Here is a 20,961-nt window from a genome sequence, read left to right as displayed (position 1 = left end):
CACTGATAGGAGGCATTGATGGCTGTGAATACGGGCGTGTGTAGTTCCTGAGCAGGCAGGACTCACCCTTTTTCATGGAGCTGCAGCAGGCATATACACACATGGCAGGCAGGACATCTGAGGCGCGCTGGAGAGGGGGAGGAGCTGGGAGATGGGAAGACATGGGGCTGCCCCTGGTCAGTCAGCCCTGGCTGAGGAAACATCTTTCGGGCAGCACGATGGGGGCCATTCTTTAGACAGGACCCCTGGCATCTGCCGCCGACCTGATATCCCCCCCACACACAAAGTGGACTGCTTCCCAGTTGGTAGCACAGTCCCGCGCAACAGGCTACAGCAAGTCGCCAGGACTGTGTGTGTGTGTGTGGGAGGCGGGACTCCGGAGACAGAGAACTCTGCGTATCCCCTGCCCGTGGTGCACGTACCCCCAGGGGTCGAGAAACCCAGATGTTGTACTCTGACAACCAGCACCCCCAGCTGCCTAGTTGGATGCAGTTACTGTTCAGCCAACGGTTTTCCACCTGGCTTCTTTTATTTTTCAGAGGTTGCCCATGACTCCTATTTTGAGCTGTGTATAATAGGCTTAACGCTTACTGTGGAAAAGTTAAATCTATGAGAGATAAACACATCACACTCTTGCATGACTGTTTAAAAGTGGCAAATGACAAGTCCCTATTTATCACAAATGTCAGGTATCAGATGGAGATATTCTACATATGATCTGGGGGTTTCCCTAAGGTTTGACAATTTTAGTCACCAGTTACTAAATGTATTTTTTATAACATCCCTAATGTATTATCTAAAATTGTGTCTTTTCTGTATTGGTGGAATGGACTTAAAGAGGTAGTAAACCCGCAAATTATTATTTTTTTTTTAAACCTACAAAGCAAAAGGCATAATGAGCTAGTATGCACCGCATACTAGCTCATTATGAAATACTTACCTTCGAATGAGGCCCCGACATCTGGCCCGATCCACGCCGAGGGAGCTGACATGCTCCCTCTGCATTTCTTCCGGGTATCGCGGCTCCGGTGCTGTGAGTGGCCGGAGCCGCGATATCGTCACTCCCGCGCATGCGCGCGGGAGATTTCATTCCGATTTTCAGGCCGAGAATCCCCTTGTGCGCATGCGCCGCTGCAGTCAGCGGCGCATACCGAGGGAATATCTCCTAAACCGTACAGGTTTAGGAGATATTTTTTTTACCTACAGGTAAGCCTTATTATAGGCTTTCCTGTAGGTAAAAGTTAAAAATTTGAGTATACAACCACTTTAAGCACTTCCAAAAAAAAATATAGTTTAAACAATTATAGTTTAGCTCCCTTGTTACCTCCTCCCATATACGCCACCAGGACTTCTCCAGAGCTTCTCCCATCTTCTGGAACTCCCTGCCCCAGTAGGTCTGGTCAGCCCCTACCCTGTCTGCATTTAGGTGATCCCTGAAAACTCACTTATTAAGGGAAGCTTATCCTACCTCCATCTGAGAACTGTACCGAAGCCACCTCCATCAGATCACCCTCCGCAGCTATTACCTTTTGTACCACCTTCCCCTCCATGTAGATTGCAAGCTCAATGAGCAGGGCCCTCCTGTCCCTTCTGTATTGAACTGTACTGTAATTGTACTGTCCCCCCTCTACATTGTAAAGAGCTGCTCAAAATGTTGGTGCTATATAAATCCTGTATAATAATAATAATAACCAGAGCTGTGTCCTCATCCACAAGGCACCCCTGTGTTTGGTTTCAATAGCAAATGCAAAATGCAGGAGGAGTTGATCTGGGAAGTATAAACAAACTTTATTAGATCAATTTCTCATACTGTATGTATGTTTACATGCTTCCAGAATATTGAACTTTTTTTTCTAAACATAGCTAAGGGCATTTTCACACTGATCCACGCCGGGCATTGGCGGTAAAGCATTGCTATTTTTAGCTGCGCTTTACCGTTGATTTAGCAACGCTTTTCAGCCGTTAGAGGGGCACTTTTAACCCCGCTAGCAGCCGAAAAAAGGTTTAAAGCACCCACATAGCGCTGCTGCAGCTGTGCTTTCCATTGATTATACACCACTGCTAAAGCACCTCAAAGAAGCTGCAGACACTAGAATGTCTATAAATGTCCTATAAATGCATAAAAGTCCATATAATAGCATGCCTGTGTGAGACCTTACACTTTAAGTAGAGTTGAACATTATATTTTTCACAGTTTAATTCATGTATTTTCTTTTTTTTAAAAGGATGTTTTTACCTAAAAAAAAAAACTATAAACATAAGACTATTTAAGGATTATTCTGTCTAAAACATGTTTTTACATTTTTTTAGGAACTGCTAGTACCTTTGAGTTTGATGGTGGAATAACCTATGAACAGCTGCAGGTGAGATAAATAATAAAGTGAAGTAATATTCTGCCAACTAATTTCGTTCTGTATGTTTCTCCAGAGCATATCCTAAAAAATAAAAAAATAAAGTATAACCAGCATTTTTTGCTGTTCTGCACTCCTGTGGCCTATTTTCAGAGGACAGTGGACTAAAGCTGACAACACAGAGCCAGTCCAGGCTCTAAAAATGATCCTGACTAGGTCAGCAGCTAGCTCAGCCTCTCAGCAAGCAGGAGCACTATTGCAAAAGGAAATGGAGGCATTTCAAATTACATCATTTCCTAGACAAAGCCAGCCCACCCCCTGCCCGAGTCGAGTGGACTTGCCGCCCCGCCCAAGTCGGCCCACCTCTACACCTGAGCGGATCCGCTTCCCCACCTGAGCATACCTCCCCACCTTTTGAGATGGGATTGAGGAACACCTATCAGCAAAAGTATGCAGGCATAGGACACACCCCTTGTCACGCCCCCTTAAAGGAGAATTGTACAAAAAAAACAGGATTGGTTAAACCAACAAGTGCTTTTTTTACCACTACTATTCTTTTATATTGGTTTTTGGAATTTACAAATGCAACAATTTAGAAATCAGAGGAAAGGTTTAATGCTGGAAAACACTTTTTGATAGATAAAAAGTGCATTTTATATACAGACCAAAATTAGGGAAAAATGAGGAGGAATGAGGGACAGAGGGATATTGCTCCAAATCAGGGACAGTCCCTCCAAATCAGGGACAGTTGGGAGCTATGCGTGAGTAGAGCAGACTTGCCCAAGCCAAGCCGAAACAATTTTGAAGGCTGGGTTAGGAAAAGGCGACAGAGCATCTAGGCACTGTCCTATGCTACTGCAAATTCTTCTGTTTACATCCATCATTCAAAATACATGTAACACAGAAAAATAATGCTAAAATCAAATATTTGCACTTGCAGGTGATTTTCTAAACTCTGGCTTTGTTTTTCTTTTAGAACATGATTGAAGAAATGTTAGAAGACAGTGGCTACTATAGTTTAACTTCAAACAGGTATGTGTCATACGGAAAAATAGTAAAGCATCTGTTAGGACCTGGGCTTGAACCTGGGACCTCTGGTGTGTCTGGCAGTGACTCTGCTTGCTGAGCCACCTGGAATGCTGGACAGCTCCTTGGACAGCTCCTTGGACAATTCCTTTAGTGATCATGTCTTGAATCTTGTTTGCCTTGAACCTTGAACCCTTTGCTCCTCCCATGAACTTCCTATATAAGCCATGTCTCTGCACTTCCTCCTTGCCAGAATATTGTGCCTTTACCAGCCAATATCTTGCTTCTATCTCTCCTGCTGCCGACCGTATCCTTGCTACCTTTCGTTACCGACATTTGGCTTGCTTCTGGACTACGCTTCTGCTGAATCCCAACCTGCAACTATTGGTTACCGACTTTTGGCTTGTTTCTCAACTACGCTTCTGCTTGATCTCTACCTGCTATATCTGCTACCAGACCCCCGGCTTGCTCACCTCCTGGTGGGGCTATCCTGAGGACCGCGACCTGGCACTAACACGCAGCCAAGCCCATCTCCACCTTTGGGAGCTCTGGTGAATACCGGTTAGGGCTTAGACCCCGCACCTCAGGTGAACCCGTGCCATCAGCCAGGGTGACCTGTGTGAATATCTGCTCTGCTGCTATAGCTATTGGTCTCTGAGCCTGACCCCAGATCGTGACAGAATATTCTGGCCAAAAACATGGAGGCCGTTGTAGCAGCTGCCGTGGCTCCTCTCAGGGTTCAAATCGCTGAGTTACAGGCATTTGGTGTTGACTACCAGGAAAAATTTTCAGAGTTACAAATTGAAATGAAAGGTCTACAAGAGGAAATCCTTGATCTACACAAACAATTGCGGGATTTTCATGCCCGAGATACTGCTGCCATAGAAACTAATGCACGAATGCCCCTACCACTCAAGTTTAGTGGAGACCGCCGCCATTATAGAGGATTCCTTAATCAATGTCGTATATACTTTCAGATGCAACCTGCTGCATTCACTTTTGACAGGAAAAAGGTGCTGTTTATTATCAACCTCCTGACTGAGGAAGCCTTAGCCTGGGCCTCCCCTTATGTGGAGAAAGATGATGTCATCCTGGATAATTTTGATTCTTTTGTGACTGCGATGAACCAAGTTTTCGATGATCCTAACCGCTGTGCTACTGCTGAGGCAAAATTGCACAATTTACGTCAGGGAAGACGCTCTGTTGCAGAGTACACAACTGAATTCCGACGTTGGATCTCAGATACCAATTGGAATCCAGCAGCACAGAAGAGTCAGTTCCGTCAAGGACTCTCGGAACAAGTAAAAGATGAGCTTGCCAGAGTAGAAAGTCCTGATGACCTTGAAGCTTTTATTAAATTATGTATTCGAATTGATCAGAGACTTACTGAAAGGAGAAAGGAGAGACTGGGAATCCTAGGCAGTAATGGTGGCATGCGTTTTTCTACTACTCAGTATCCTCCTAAGGTTCCAAGAGTTTTTCCTGATTCTGACACTCCTGAACCTATGCAGGTGGATGCTATTAAAAGATCTATTACTACTCAGGAGAAAGAAAGACGACGTTCAGAAAACTTATGTCTTTATTGTGGAGACTCTGGACATTACGCAGTTAATTGTCCCAATAAATTTAAAAGAACAATTGCAGCAATGGATGTTACAGTATCTGAACAAATAAACTCAATTTCTCAGTCCATCTCTCCTTTGATTCAGGAAGCAAATAAAGTTAATTCTTTATCAACTCATTTTGTCATCCCTATAAAGCTTATTGTTGAAAGCAATGAAATACCTTGCTCTGCTATGCTGGACTCAGGGGCTGGGGGAAACTTCATCGACATCGAATTTGCCCAAAGTAATAACATTCAAATAAGAAATAAACTTGCCCCAATTGATATGGAAACTGTGGATGGCTCACCTTTGACTTCAGGCCCTGTTACCCACGAGACAATCCCACTTAAACTCCTAATTGAAACTGACCATCAGGAGACTATCAGCTTTGAGCTGATTACATCACCCAAGTTCCCTATTATCCTGGGCATTCCTTGGTTCTCTATCCATAATCCCTCCATCAACTGGGAGACACGTTCTTTAAGCTTTACATCTGACCATTGCAAGAAACATTGCAAAGAATCTTATCAAATAAGCCCTCCACCAACCCAAGATTTACAAGCAGTTTTGGCAACTATCCAGTCATATGACAAGCTACCTCCACAATATCTTGAGTTTCGGGACGTTTGTGATAAAAAGAACGCAGATCAGCTGCCTCCTCATCGCTCTTATGATTGTCCCATTGAATTGCTTCCAGGGGCAGAAATACCATTTGGTCACCTTTATTCTTTATCAGAACCTGAACTGAAAGTGCTCAGGGAGTGGATTAATGAGAATCTTGAGAAGGGTTTTATCAGACACTCAACCTCTCCTGCTGGCGCAGCCTTATTTTTCGTGACGAAAAAGGACTCCACCCTGCGTCCGTGTATTGACTACAGAGATTTAAATAAGATCACAATTAAGAATCGCTATCCACTCCCACTGATTCCAGAAATGCTTGAGAGACTCCGCTCTGCCAAGCTCTTTACCAAATTAGATTTACGGGGGGCATACAACCTTGTCCGCATTCGTTCCGGTGATGAATGGAAAACTGCTTTCAGAACCAGATATGGACATTTTGAGTCTTTGGTCATGCCCTTTGGGCTTTGCAATGCTCCTGCAACTTTTCAACATTTTATTAATGATGCTTTTCGAGATTTGCTTGATCAGTTTGTAATAGCATATTTGGATGACATTCTCATTTTCTCTGATACTTTGGAAGAACACCCCAAGCATGTCTGTATTGTTTTCGAGAGATTAAGGCGAAATCAACTTTACATAAAATTAGAGAAATGCGAGTTTGAACAAACTCAGATCCAGTTCTTGGGATACATAATCTCTTCTGAAGGGGTAAGCATGGATCCCGATAAGATCAAAGCTGTGGTGGATTGGCCCGCTCCTAAGAATGTTAAAGAGATACAGCGATTTGTTGGATTTGCCAACTTTTACAGAAGATTTATAAGGAATTTCTCTAGGGTAATTGCTCCAATCACACAGTTGACAAAGAAAGGGGTGCCCTTTTTGTGGTCACCTGAGGCACAGGCTGCCTTTAGTAAACTGAAAACTCTCTTCACTTCTGCACCAATACTGGTACATCCAGATCCAGAACTACCTTTCATCGTAGAAGTTGATGCTTCTAATTCTGCTGTGGGAGCTATCCTTTCTCAGCGAATGGGAGAAAAAATGCAGCTTCATCCTTGTGCTTATTTCTCTCGACTGATGTCTTCAGCCGAGATGAATTATGACATTGGAAACAAGGAGCTGCTGGCAATTAAGGAAGCATTTTCTGAGTGGAGGCATCTGTTGGAAGGAGCTAAGCACCCTGTAACCGTTCTCACCGATCATAAAAATTTAGAATTTATTAGGTCTGCTAAAAGGTTGTCATCTAGACAAGCACGTTGGACCCTTTTCTTTTCCAGGTTTAATTTTGTTATTTCATACCGCCCTGGGTCAAGGAATGGTAAGGCTGATGCCCTATCACGGATGTTGTCTGGGCCTCTCCAGGAAAGCACCTCTGAATGTACAATCCTGCCTCAAAAGAACTTTCTAGGGGCCATGAGTTCAAAGACATTTCTTAATCTTCTCAAGGAGGGGTATGAGAATGACCCACTTCTTAATAATCCTCCTAAGGACATTAACCTCAAGTACAACAATGGTTTTTGGACTCAAGCGCATTGCCTCTATGTACCTGAATCAGTTCGGGTAGAAGCCCTCAGGTTGGTACATGACTCTAAGCTTGCTGGTCATTTTGGGGTTTCTAAAACAGAAGAACTCTTATCACGTTCCTTTTGGTGGCCTGGGTACAAGAAAGATGTTAAGAGTTATGTGGCTTCATGTCTAACCTGTGCTCGCAATAAGACACCTTGATCTTCTCCTCTGGGGTTACTTCTACCACTACCTGTTCCATCAAGACCATGGGGGTCCATTTCTATGGACTTTGTGGTTGACCTTCCTCTTTCAAAAGGGATGACTACCATTCTGGTAGTCGTTGACCGTCTCACTAAGATGGCTCATTTTATTCCAGTTAAAGGGGTACCCTCCGCCGAACATACTGCTGAGGTAATGGTTAGAGAAGTTTTTAAACTTCATGGAATTCCTGATGATGTGGTGTCTGACAGAGGGGTACAGTTTACCTCAAAATTTTGGAGAAGTTTTTGCTCAGCTTTGGGTGTAACAGTTAATCTGTCCTCGGCTTTTCATCCGCAGTCCAATGGTCAGACCGAGAGGACCAATCAAACTCTGGAGCAATTCCTTCGATGCTTCGTGAGTTATCTTCAGGATGACTGGGTGGACTACCTTCCTACGGCAGAGTTTGCTTATAATAACTCTAAACATAGTTCCACATCCCAAAGCCCATTTTTCTTAAACACGGGGTATCATCCAGTTTTTATTCCTGATCTCCCCATCTCAACTTCAATTCCTGCTGTTACCAACAGACTAACTTCATTACATGAGATCCAGGAGAAATTGACTGATACATTGAAGGAGGCGCAGGAATATTACAAGAGGGCTGCTGACAGACATCGTAGGTCAATTCCCACTTTTCAAGTAGGTGAGAAAGTTTGGTTATCTACCAAAAATTTAAAAGTTCAAGTTCCATGTGCTAAGTTGGGTCAAAAGTTTATGGGACCTTTTGAGATTTCTGCTCAAATCAACCCGGTCACTTTTCGCCTAAAACTTTCTGACAATATGAAGATTCACCCTGTGTTTCATATATCACTACTCAAACCATTTCATGAAAATACTTTTTCTGGAAGAATTCATCCTCCTCCCCCACCTGTCGAGGTACAGGGTGAAGAAGAATTTGTGGTGGGAAAAATTCTTGACTCCAGGATCTCTAGGAACAAATTGCAATATTTGGTTCAATGGGAAGGATATGGGCCAGAAGAAAATTCTTGGGAGCCTGAGGAGAATGTTCATGCCCCTAGATTAACAAGGGAATTCCACCAGAGGTTTCCTCAGAAACCTGGCCCTAAGACGTCCAGGGGACGTCCTGGGAGGAGGGGAGTACTGTTAGGACCTGGGCTTGAACCTGGGACCTCTGGTGTGCCGGGCAGTGACTCTGCTTGCTGAGCCACCTGGAATGCTGGACAGCTCCTTGGACAGCTCCTTGGACAATTCCTTTAGTGATCATGTCTTGAATCTTGTTTGCCTTGAACCTTGAACCCTTTGCTCCTCCCATGAACTTCCTATATAAGCCATGTCTCTGCACTTCCTCCTTGTCAGAATATTGTGCCTTTACCAGCCAATATCTTGCTTCTATCTCTCCTGCTGCCGACCGTATCCTTGCTACCTTTCGTTACCGACATTTGGCTTGCTTCTGGACTACGCTTCTGCTGAATCCCAACCTGCAACTATTGGTTACCGACTTTTGGCTTGTTTCTCAACTACGCTTCTACTTGATCTCTACCTGCTATATCTGCTACCAGACCCCCGGCTTGCTCACCTCCTGGTGGGGCTATCCTGAGGACCGCGACCTGGCACTAACACGCAGCCAAGCCCATCTCCACCTTTGGGAGCTCTGGTGAATACCGGTTAGTGCTTAGACCCCGCACCTCAGGTGAACCCGTGCCATCAGCCAGGGTGACCTGTGTGAATATCTGCTCTGCTGCTATAGCTATTGGTCTCTGAGCCTGACTCCAGATCGTGACAGCATCGTTATGAATTTTAGAGGTCAATACAAAAAAAAAACATTTTTAAAGTTATGTTTGGTCTATGGCAGTTTCTCAATTCCAGTCCTCATGGCCCACTAACAGGTCATGTTTTCAGGCTTTCCATTATTTTGCACAGGTGATTTGATCAGTTTCACTGCCTTAGTAATTACCCCAGCTGTTTCATCTGAGGGAAATCCTGCAAACATGACCTGTTAGTGGGCCATGAGGACTGGAATTGAGAAACACTGGTCTATGGGAACATGCAAGGAGTAGCCACATTCATGGAAGACTTGACCAAAGATTTATTTGGACATCATGCTACCACAGTCATTCCCATTTGTTGAAGCTCCACCTCTTGTGTCATGTAATTGCTTTGGTCAAATCCTCTGCTACAATACACCATTGGAGGCATCATGCCATCTGCCTAAATGCAGAACTATTTTCCAATGTAGAGATCACTTCACAAGAAGGTGAAATAATTTTCTGAACTGTAGGGGCAACGTTTCGCCCCTTTATCGGGCTTCCTCGGGGGATGCTGTCCCTTTGTACACTATAATGCTTTCTAATAGACAACGATAAAATCTTTCAAATTAGTTCAAGGAGATATACTTAATTATACATTCATCATTTATAATTATGCAAATGCATCTCCCCTATCAGACCATCATTGCTTACGGCTATTTCCTGAGACAAGACCAGAACTGGTGATGATGAAATAATCAGCCCCCTGATAGGGGAGATGCATTTGCATAATTATAAATGATGAATGTATAATTAAGTATATCTCCTTGAACTAATTTGAAATATTTTATAGTTGTCTATTAGAAAGCATTATAGTGTACAAACTGACAGCATCCCCCGAGGAAGCCCAATAAAGGGGCGAAACGTTGGGAAATACAACCATGCTGCATCGTTTATAACACACTATGTATTGTATTGCATTTTCATGTTCCTGTACATTTTAATAATTTTTGTTTTTGTTGTTCAAAAATAAAAGAATATTTTGTACATTATACTCGACATAGAATGTTGCACCTTTAAAGTCCCTATCCACCAGTGCTATAATTTATATCCACCTGGGATGTGGTGCTTAAAATGAATGTATGAGTCCGTGTTCATACAAATATCAGAGAGCACATGCAGCCTAGTGACTTGAATTTTCTCTGCAGTAGCAACAGACTGATGAGGTCACATTTTTGGCCTCTATTTCTGACAGCATGTTTTCAGTCAGCACATGTACTTGCTCAGTCTGAATGTAGTTGTACAGTGTGCTATAAGTGTTTGAAATCAAGTCAAATTCAGGTACTTAAAGTCATTGTAAACCTAATTACACCACTTGTACCTACAAGTAAGCCTATAATAAGGCTTACCTGTAGGTACTGTAAATTTCTCCTAAACCTGCACGGTTTAGAAGATTTACCATAACTTCATCGGCACATTCACTGTGAAGAAACGGCTCCCGCGCACATGCATGGGAGTGACGTCATGCGACTCCGGCCAGTCACAGATCCAGAGTCCTGCAATCTGTATATTAAAGTGGATCTTCATTGCATCTGAGCACCACAAATCAAAAACACTATTTAATTAATTTGTATTATTCAAAGCAAATGCCCACATCTATCCATGTCTCCATGCTTTATTTTGTTGTGAAATCACTTTGAAAAACAACCCCCCAGCATGTCTAGCTATGGTCATATTGAGTAAGGGCAAATGATTCATGTAGCATTTACTTTCTGGAAATTCATTTGCCCTTAGCTCAAACATACATGCGGGAGAGGGTGTGCTTAGCTGGGAAAGCCCCTCCTCACCTCCTGAAGACTCCTGGGATGTATGATATGATTTGCCCTAGGCCTGGAAACCAGGAAGTAACTTAAGAAGTGTAAAAAAAAAAAAAAAAAAAAGTTTAAAACAAGTAAATATGATCTATTTTACTATCTATTTACCAATGCTAGCAACATGAGGAATAAAAATAATCAACGTTGATTGGGAGAGTGAAGTCCCTAGCAGGAAGACATGTCTGACACTAATGAGGAATGAATTAAGGAGAGGGCATACATGACTGGGTGGAAGGGGAACCAAGCTGGAGGGGTTAACTAATTTAGTGTGGGTGGTCAGTTAATGACCCTTAACTGATTGGCCGAGCAGACGGGGTGATGTGGTGGAGCTGGAGAGTAGGGTTGCTGGGGAGGAGGGTTTTTGACTCACTCTTAGATCTGGAATCGTTGGAAGAACGACCCTCCCTCCCGCCCTTATGTTTCAAGGAATTCCCAGTTGTTATATTCTTTGGTATGCTGTGGTGGTTTAGGGTCCTTGACAGGGGTCTAAAAGCTGATCTGATTTGGTAAAACAGTGGGGGGGCCATCTGAGGTATGGCATCCTCTAGTTGGTACACGTAGATGTCTGAGGTCGGCTGGGTCAGCCCCCCCCCCCCCCCCCGAGGTGGTGTTTAGCGGCTGGGGGGCTCATCCCTGCTAAATGGTGCCTCAGACACAAAAGTTGGTAGTAATTTGGTACTGTCAAGGACCTGCAACCAAGTTTAACTGAATTATGTTATGTTGGTTAAAATCTTGTTGTTTAATAGAAGGCTGTGTCGTCCATTTTAACTTCACAAAAGAGTAGTGTGATTATTGCTGGGAGGAGGTTACAGGAGGGTGGAGTATGGAAAATGTGATTGGGAGATTTAGATTAATAAGGTGAGCTCCGAACTATCCTAGTCATGCCTTGTGCTAGCTAAGGCTCTGTTGACTCAATAAGTCTTTAGTTTTCAGTATTTGCAGTGTCAGCCACAACTGCAAAATTAAAATTAATAATTAGATGTATACAAATAAATATCAAATGAAATACTCTTACTTTAAACAAAAAAAGTGCAAACTTTTTTTTTTTTTTGCACATTTGGCAACCTAAAATTAAAACAGGACAATTTTTTTTTTCATTAAAACAGTATACCAAATAATATCCTTATAAAAGATGTATAAAGTGTTAACTTAAATCAGTAATTAAACTCAATCCCAAAAATGTAATATATTGCAGCTTACACATCCGAGGATGTGGTGACTGCATTGGTTTTCTTATTTTTAGGCTTTTAACCTCTGTTTTTACCTGGTGATCTGGCCAGTAACACACCTCCTATATTAAAGTGCCCCCACTCTGGAGGATGAAGGAGGGGGCATATTTGGACAGCAACCTTGTCAGTCTGGGCAGCTTATTCTACTGAAAAACAGACTTACTGGCAGGATCACCGGGTGAAAATAAAGGCCAAAAAAGAAAACAAATGTAGACATCACATCTAAGAATTGTTAAGCTGCAAATAAAAATATATTTTTGCTTTTGGGTTTATTATCACTTAAACTGATGCATGCAGAAGCCGCTAAATTTGGCCTGAGCATATAGACATCGTTGACCTCTGGTCATGAAAAGGCTAAATAGCTCAACTGCAAAATTTATAAGAATCTTGACTAAGGGGTCAATTCACTAAGAGTTAAATAACAGCTCACAAAATGCTGTAAAATACTGCATACGGTAACAATTATGCAAGTGTTCAATTCATTAAGAATTTTGCATTAAATACCGAATGCGGTATTTGTTCAATTCAGCGGTAATTACAACATTATTTATTACGGTAATTTACCGCATATAGCTGGTTGCTAATGAGCAGGCCCAAGAGGCGGGCTCCCCCGCTGGCAACTGAATGTAAAAAAAAAAGGGGGGGGATGAGCGAGCACCCCCCAACTATACCAGGCCATATGCCCTCGACCACCCCAAAGCACCTTGTCCTCATGTTGATGGGGACAAGCGCCTCATCCCCACAGCCATGGCCAGTGGTTGTGGGGGGTCTGCGGGCAGGGGACTTATCGAAATCTGGAAGCCCTCTTTAACAAGGGGCTCCCAGATCCCCCCATGTAAATGAGTATGGGGTATGTGGCCTGGTATGGTTCAGGACCTGCCGGTGGTGCATGGTCGGATACGGGTCTGGTATCGATTTTTTGGGGGGGGCCCGTGCAATTTTATTTTTATTTTCTGCTTTTCTTTTTACATTCAGCTGATGAGTTATCATTTGTTAAGGATCAACAAACCTTAGCAACCAGCTATTTGTCAAAAAAACAGTGTGGGTTCCCCTCGACATGTGATCCCACCAACAAAACCCTGGTGGTAAATATCTTATATTTTTACTCTTTGGTCCATTTGCGAATTAGACTTACGAGTCTTAAATCGCTATTTACCGACACATTTTTTTTGTGGTAAATACCGCATAATTTTTATTTTTTTAATTTTTTTTATGAATTGGGCTTAATTTACGGTATGCAATAATTTATGCAAATTAGTCACATGCCTGCGTTATCACATGCGTTAAACGTTAGTGAATTGACCCCAATGTGTCTCAAAAACAAAAGTTTTCCTTAGGCCGCGTACACACGGGCGGACTGTTCGCCCAACTTAGTTTGTCAAAAAATCCGACAAACAGTCCGCTCAAAATTTGCATGAGCGGACTTGACCACACACGATGAACGAACAGTCCGCTGAAAGCGTGCGCGATGACGTGAACGGCACGTACGACGGGACGAGAAATTCGACGTCCAATACACTGCAATGCAACCTTCGCCGTGTAAATCCTTTCTGAGCATGCGCGAAACTTAGTTTGTCGAACAAGCCTACACACGAGCGGACTGTCCGCTGAAACCAAGTTTCAGCGGACTGTCTTACGGAAATTCCGAAAAACTTTGTTCGACAGACTGTCCGCTGAAACTGTCCGCTGAAGCCCACACACGAGCGGACTGTCCGCTGAAACACTGTTCAGCGGACAAAGTTGGGCGAACAGTCCGCCCGTGTGTACGCGGCCTTAGAAAAACATATTTCTGTCCTAATAAATCAGGTTTTAAAATTCTGCTTTATTCTACTTTGATTAAATGTATTATATTATTCAGAATCAACTTTCAACTGCAAAACTGATTTGGTTTTGTATCTTTTTACTTTTTCTTACCACTTACACCACATTTAAAGGACACGGTGTGAAATATAATTCCCATCTCTTGAAGAAATTATTGTAAAGAATTCCTGAAACATTGCTGATAACATAAAGTAATTTATTTTGATGGATTGTAAAACTAGATCTTTATTTTCAGTATGTTGTGGAAATATAGACACTTTTGAAAAGATATAGCCTTTTTAATTAATCAGCCCAGCCAGTATAGATAAACCTGAAAACAGAGTCGTGCATAACATTTACTATTCATAAACATATCAGCATATGTATTAATTAGTGCAATGTTATAAACCCTTCTTCAGGAAAGAAATGTTAAAAAATAGCATGGACAGCCAATGCTACAGAGTCTTGTGTGGTAGGAGGAAGACAGGTGCAGGACCAAGGAAAAATAGAAACGTCACAATCCAGAATTTTCAATCAGAGTTCATAGGTACACTGCAGACATTCCAGATCTCCTGTGCTGTTAACACCGCAAGTGACCACCACCAAAGAAAAATGCCTGCTTACCATATATGTTAGATCGGTAAAAAGGTCAAAAACACCTGTGGCTAATTGCCCTGCCAGGGCCTTTGGACTCCAGTCTGTTCAGCACATGATGATCCTGTAGACACTCTCTCATATCCTCTCGCTTTCAGTTGTCCACGGATATCCCACTTGAAAAATGAATAAAAGATGCTCCACATTGTGTGAAATTTATTTCAAAATTATAGTTAAAAAAGAGAGAACATCTCCCTTACATGGAAGAATAGATAACATACAAGCCACTAAAAAATGAATGCCTGCATTTCCAGGACTTTGCAAGTTGCGATGACATCAGCATGTCATCCACCCTACTAGTTTTGTCAAAGATTGACGTCATCCTGGGGCACGGGTGACGTACTGCGTCCTCGCCTTTTATGTATACAAAACAAACCAAGCCTCGATTTGACTTCCAAAAACTCAGTGAAAAACCAAGCATCGTTTTGACCATCCAGGTTAACAATACGTCAAGCCTCTCTATGAGAGTAAACTGGACACCTTTGGAATTGTGCCTTTTAGTTTAAATCCTTCTCCTTTGATGAGTTACGCTATAGCTTATACTACTTATAACAGGTCCCTAACATGAAAGATTAAAAAAAGTTAAATTGAGTCAAATATGGACAACGTCAACGATCCATCCACAACAAAGTATCTGTGGACGGATCTTTGACGTTATCTTTATTTGACGTAATACATTTTTTAAATCTTTAATCTCTTGACAAAACTAGTAGGGTGGATGACATGCTGACGTCATCGCGTCATACAAAGTCCCAGAAGTGCAGGCATTCGTTTTTTATTCTTCCGTGTAAAGGAGATGGCAATCAGTAACAGGCATTTTTGACCTTTTTACAGGTCTAGCATATCTGGTAAGCAGGCATTTTTCTTTGGTGGTGGTCACATGCAGTGTTAACAGCACAGGAGATCTGGAATGTATGAACTCTGATTGAAAATTCAAGAGTGTGACGCTTCTATTTTTCTCACTACCTTGGTCCTGCACCTGTCTTCCTCCTACCACACAAGACTGTAGCATTGGCTGTCCATGCTATTTTTTAACCTCTCTTTTCTGAAGAAGGGCTTATAACATTGCACTAATTAATACATATGCTGATGTGTTTATGAATAGTAAATGTTATCTAGACATGTGCATTCGTTTTCGTCCGAATGCATTTTCGTCCGAATTTCAGCTATTTTCGTTTTGACAAACGATAACGAAAGCACAACATCCGAAAAACGAAAGATCCGACATAAATAAATGCTTTATTTTCGTTTTCATTGTTACAACAGTTCGATATAGAATAGGAAATTCGACATGACTCTGACAATCTGTGTCTATAGAACCTGTGGTCGAATGTGCTTAACCTTACCTCTATTAGTCCAAGATTATATAGAGAAAATATTCGACAGAGAAAAAAGATTTGACAGAGAGAAAAGATTCTGCAAGTTACTGTCCTAAAAAGTGTTTGGGGACCCGGTTCCTGCCCCAGGGGACATGGATCAATGCAAAAAAAAGTTTTAAAAACGGCCGTTTTTTCAGGAGCAGTGATTTTAATAATGATTAAAGTGAAACAATAAAAGTGTAATATTCCTTTAAATTTCGTAGGGGGGGGGGGGTTGTCTATAGTATGCCTGTGAAGGGGCGCATGTTTCCCGTGCTTAGAATTGTCCCTGCACAAAGTGTCATTTATGCAGGAAAAAAAGTCCTTTAAAATCACTCGCAGCTATTATGAATTGTCGGCTCCGTAATACAGAGAACACTCATTGAAAGTCATTGATAAAAAAATAAATAAATAAATTAAAAAAAAAGCGTGGGGGTCCCCCAAATTCAATTACCAGGCCCTTCAGGTCTGGTATGGATATTAAGGGGAACCCTGCCTCAAATCTAAGAAAAAATTTGACGTGGGGTTCCCCCTAAATATCCATAACCAGACCCTTCAGGTCTGGTATGGATATTAAGGGGGACCCCGCATCAAATTAAAAAAAAAATTGACGTGGGTTTCCCCCTAAAAATCCATACCAGACCCTTTATCCGAGCACGCAACCTGGCAGGCCGCAGGAAAAGAGGGGGGGGACGAGAGAGCGGCCCCCCCTCCCTCCTGAACCGTACCAGGCCACATGCCCTCAACATTGGGAGGATGCTTTGGGGGTCTGTGACCCCTCAAAGCACCTTGTCCCCATGTTGATGAGGACAAGGGCCTCATCCCCACAACCCTGGCCGGTGGTTGTGGAGGTCTGCGGGCGGGGGGCTTATCAGAATCTGGAAGCCCCCTTTAACAAGGGGACCCCCAGATCCCGCCCCCCCCCCCTGTTTGAAATGGTAAGGGGGTACAAAAGTACCCCTACCATTTCACAAAGAAAGTGTAAAAAATGGTTAAATAAAACAAACACACTTTTGAAAAATTCCTTTATTAAAAATAAAAAAATAAAAAAAAGATTCCAGCGGTGGTAATCCACTCTTGCTATCCAGCGACGGACGGTCATCTCTCCAGCGATGTCTCATGTCATCCAGCGCAGCGAATACATCCTTCTTCTGTCTCCTCCACGGAGACACTGCAGGCATTCCGGCGGCTGACGTTTCTTATATACGGAGGGCGGGGCCACCCGTCACCTGACCCCGCCCCCCTCTGACGCAAGGGGAAACCCGGGGTTCCCTGTGACGTAGGGGTGACCCGCACCCCTCTGATGTAACACAGGCAGGTTTTTAGAGGGAACCCCACGTCAATTTTTTTTTCAATTTGACGTGGGGTTCCCCTTAATATCCATACCAGACCTGAAGGGTCTGGTTATGGATATTTAGGGGGAACCCCACGTCAAATTTTTTCTTAAATTTGAGGCAGGGTTCCCTTTAATATCCATACCAGACCTGAAGGGCCTGGTAATTGAATTTGGGGGACCCCCACGCTTTTTTTTAAAATGTATTTATTTATTTTTTTATCAATGACTTTCAATGAGTGTTCTCTGTATTACGGAGCCGACAATTCATAATAGCTGCGAGTGATTTTAAAGGACTTTTTTTCCTGCATAAATGACACTTTGTGCAGGGACAATTCTAAGCACGGGAAACATGCGCCCCTTCACAGGCATACTATAGACAACCCCCCCCCCTACGAAATTTAAAGGAATATTACACTTTTATTGTTTCACTTTAATCATTATTAAAATCACTGCTCCCGAAAAAACGGCCGTTTTTAAAACTTTTTTTTGCATTGATACATGTCCCCTGGGGCAGGACCCGGGTCCCCAAACACTTTTTAGGACAGTAACTTGCAAATTAGCCTTTAAAATTAGCACTTTAGATTTTGAACGCTGGAGTCCCATAGACTTTAATAGGGTTCTAAAGTATGCTATATAGTTAGCTCCGTCGAATCTTCTTTATACATTCGACAGACACCATAAGCCTTCCAAGACAGATTCGACCATAATTCATGTGGATTTTCGGACGAATGCAATTTTTGAACGAAAAACGAAATAAATAAAAACGAATTTCGGGAGTAACTAAATAAATTAAGTTTTCGGACGAAAACGAAATTCCGAAACAAAATATTTTACTCTGCACATGTCTAATGTTATCCGTGACTGTTTTTAGGTTTATGTATTTTTTGTGATATCACACATGAGAGTTGCTGCTCTTTCTTGACCTATTTCAATTCATTTACATATTCCAGCCAGTATATATAGCTTATATTAGACAGAGGTCGTTGCAAACTTAGTTCTGCCATCTAAGAGCAGTTTCACTATTGAACGAATGTTGGCTTATCCTGTTTACAAAGACACTTAATTATATTTGGCTGTTATCATATCTGTGTTTTTCTAGATACTGCTAATTCCCAGTGGGGAACAAGAACATTTGAACAATAACATGATGCCTTCCACTTTCAAAAAGAGCCTTGTGACTGCATTTCCCCTCCAAATGATGCAATTGGTATACTAAAGCTGCTTAACCTAGAAGATTATGTGGACTGATAGCAATGCCACAAAAGAATCTTATGAAGACTTGTATGTGACTGTATTATTGGACGAGCTGTGCTTGTTTCAAGATGCTTTGCCTAAAAATGCTATATAAATCAAATACTTTATCTTTTATATAAAGTCTCTCTATGTCTCAGTTTCTCTCTGGTAGAACAGTGTATATAAGTGCTTTGAACTTCAAATGTATGATACCCAAACAGATGTAATGCACAAATAAAGCTGCATTATTTTGACTGGAACATTGCATAATATTTATTTGTGCTACTTCGGCGTTTCATACTTTCGTGATGGAAACTTACTGTAGGCTAAATAAGCACAAAAATATTTTAAAACCTAACAAAGTAAAATTTGTTTTTTTTTGTAAAAGAGTTGTTTAAAAATAAACCAGTTTATACCTACTTTATGAAATAATATATGCCCTCGAGTACTTGGCCCACATTATTTTATTATGTTATTCCTTTATTATTATTATACAGGAATTATATAGTTCCAACAGTTTGAGCAGTGCTTTACAACATGAGGGCAAACAGTACATTACAATACATCACAGGCAGAAACAGAAGGCCCAGCTTGTTAGAGCTTACACTCTAAAAGGGAGGGTCAAGTGATATAAAAGGTAATAGCTGTGGGGGATTATCTGATCTGAAAATAAAAGTATAGTTGTTAGGTGGGGGCAGGATAGGCTTCTCTGAAGAAGAAGGTTTTCGGGGACCATATAAAAGCAGAGTAGAAGATAGTCGGACAGATTGGGGTAGGGAGTTCCAAAGGATGGGAGAGGCTCAGGAAAAGTCCCGGAGGTGAGCATGGGTAGAGGTTACCAGATAACTAGAGAGTAGGAGGCCTTGGAAGGAACAAAAAGAACAATTATAAAAACAACACGGAGTGCTGGCGCTTGAGACCCTAAATGTCTAATTGGATCAGTCTAGTATTATAAATTCATTCAGAATTATAAAAGTACTTTAAACAGCGTAATAGATCCAGGTGGAGTCACTTGTTGGCTGCAACAAATGGGGGACCCATTGAGTATCTGCAGTATCACTGGCGGCAGCTCTTCTCAGAGTGAAGTCAGCTCATATATATAAAAAAAAAAAACATGTAGAGGAGCGCCAAGTCAGTAAAATGCATTTATTTCTTTAAAACAAGTAAATGTCTCACTTACATAAAAGAAAAATGCTGTGCGAGTATACAGTCCGCTTATTCCATCGGCAGGCAGTGTCTGTGAGTAGAATGATTGATAATATCACCGGCAGAGCGCTGGAAAGGAGATCAGCTGTGCCCTGTGATCCATGGGGACACAAGCCAGCCATTCAGGACAGCGTGCAGCAGCGCAACAGCGTGTGACGTCAGAGGGAAACACCAGAGGACACAACGCGTTTCTGAGCATGCGCCAAGTCCAGAACGGAAATGCGCGCTCCTTTATCAAGTGTGGGTGTACGAGGAACAACAGTGAGCGGCATTTAAATAGAAAAATGGGCGGGCAGTAGATTTAACACATTATATACATCAATAAGCATTCACCAGAAGAAATAGCAGCCCTATTAATGGCAAGACAATGTATTTAAAAAAGGAAGTTTATAAAAAGGTGAAATTAATAATGATGAAAAAAAAAATGATAATAATAGATAATAATTATTAAAATTAAAATAATAATAATAATAATAATAATAGTAATGAAGGATAAATAATGAAAGATATATAATAATATAAATAAAAATGAAAATGAAGGCAAATGTAAATAAGAAATAAATAATAAAGATAAAGATGAGTGAACTTAATAATAAAAATATAAAAAAATATATAAAAATAAATATAAAAATGAAAATAAAAATAAGAATAATGATAATAATAATAATAATAATAATAAATAATAAATAATAATAATAATAAAGATAAAATAGATAATAGTATAGCGATAATAGATAAAAGATAATAATAATAATAAAAAATAAATAATATTGGTGGAAGTAAATTAATGATAAATGAGGTTATTGATAATACATATATAGATAGAAATAAATCCATAAACATACTCTAGTTGGAGCGCAGGAATGAGCCCTGCTGCAAAGTATTGCATCAAAAATTTTAATTACATGCCCCTGTTAAACAGGGGCTGAATAATGGGGCCTTAGGCACTTGTGCTGGTGCCACAACACTGCAACCCCTCACAGATACTCTAGTTGGAGCATAGGAATGAGCCCTGCTGCAAATTATTGCATCAAAAATTGTAATTACATGCCCCTGTTAAACATGGGCTGAAAAATTGGACCTTAGGCACTGGTGCTGGTGCCACAACACTGCAACCACTTACAAATATTGTAGTTGAGTGCAGCAACGAACCCTCCTGCAAAATATTGCATTAAAAATTTAATTACATGACTAAA

At 41.5% G+C, this 20,961-nt stretch overlaps 1 protein-coding gene across 12 annotated transcripts in view; it reads left to right on the top strand.

Moving 5' to 3' along the window:
* Nucleotides 1–18,819, top strand: part of NEK10 (NIMA related kinase 10) — a 487,578-nt gene extending 468,759 nt beyond the window's left edge. For all 12 annotated transcript variants that reach the window (XR_013277553.1, XM_077491445.1, XM_077491449.1 and 9 more), the window contains 3 exons: nucleotides 2,311–2,363; nucleotides 3,328–3,383; nucleotides 18,426–18,819. Coding sequence is in view for 11 of the 12 variants with exons in the window: in XM_077491445.1 (XP_077347571.1) it covers nucleotides 2,311–2,363; nucleotides 3,328–3,383; nucleotides 18,426–18,435 (119 nt within the window). In the remaining variant the exon portion in view is untranslated. The remainder of the gene's footprint in view (nucleotides 1–2,310; nucleotides 2,364–3,327; nucleotides 3,384–18,425) is intronic.
* The last annotated feature ends 2,142 nt before the right edge of the window (nucleotides 18,820–20,961 follow it).

Source organism: Lithobates pipiens, unplaced genomic scaffold, assembly GCF_037356315.1.
Source record: "Lithobates pipiens isolate NorthernLeopardFrog02 unplaced genomic scaffold, aLitPip1_a1.2 Scaffold_19, whole genome shotgun sequence".
In the NCBI taxonomy this organism is placed as follows: Eukaryota; Metazoa; Chordata; class Amphibia; order Anura; family Ranidae; genus Lithobates; species Lithobates pipiens.
Note: the sequence above shows the minus strand (reverse complement) of the source record. Positions and strands in the feature narration are given on the sequence as shown.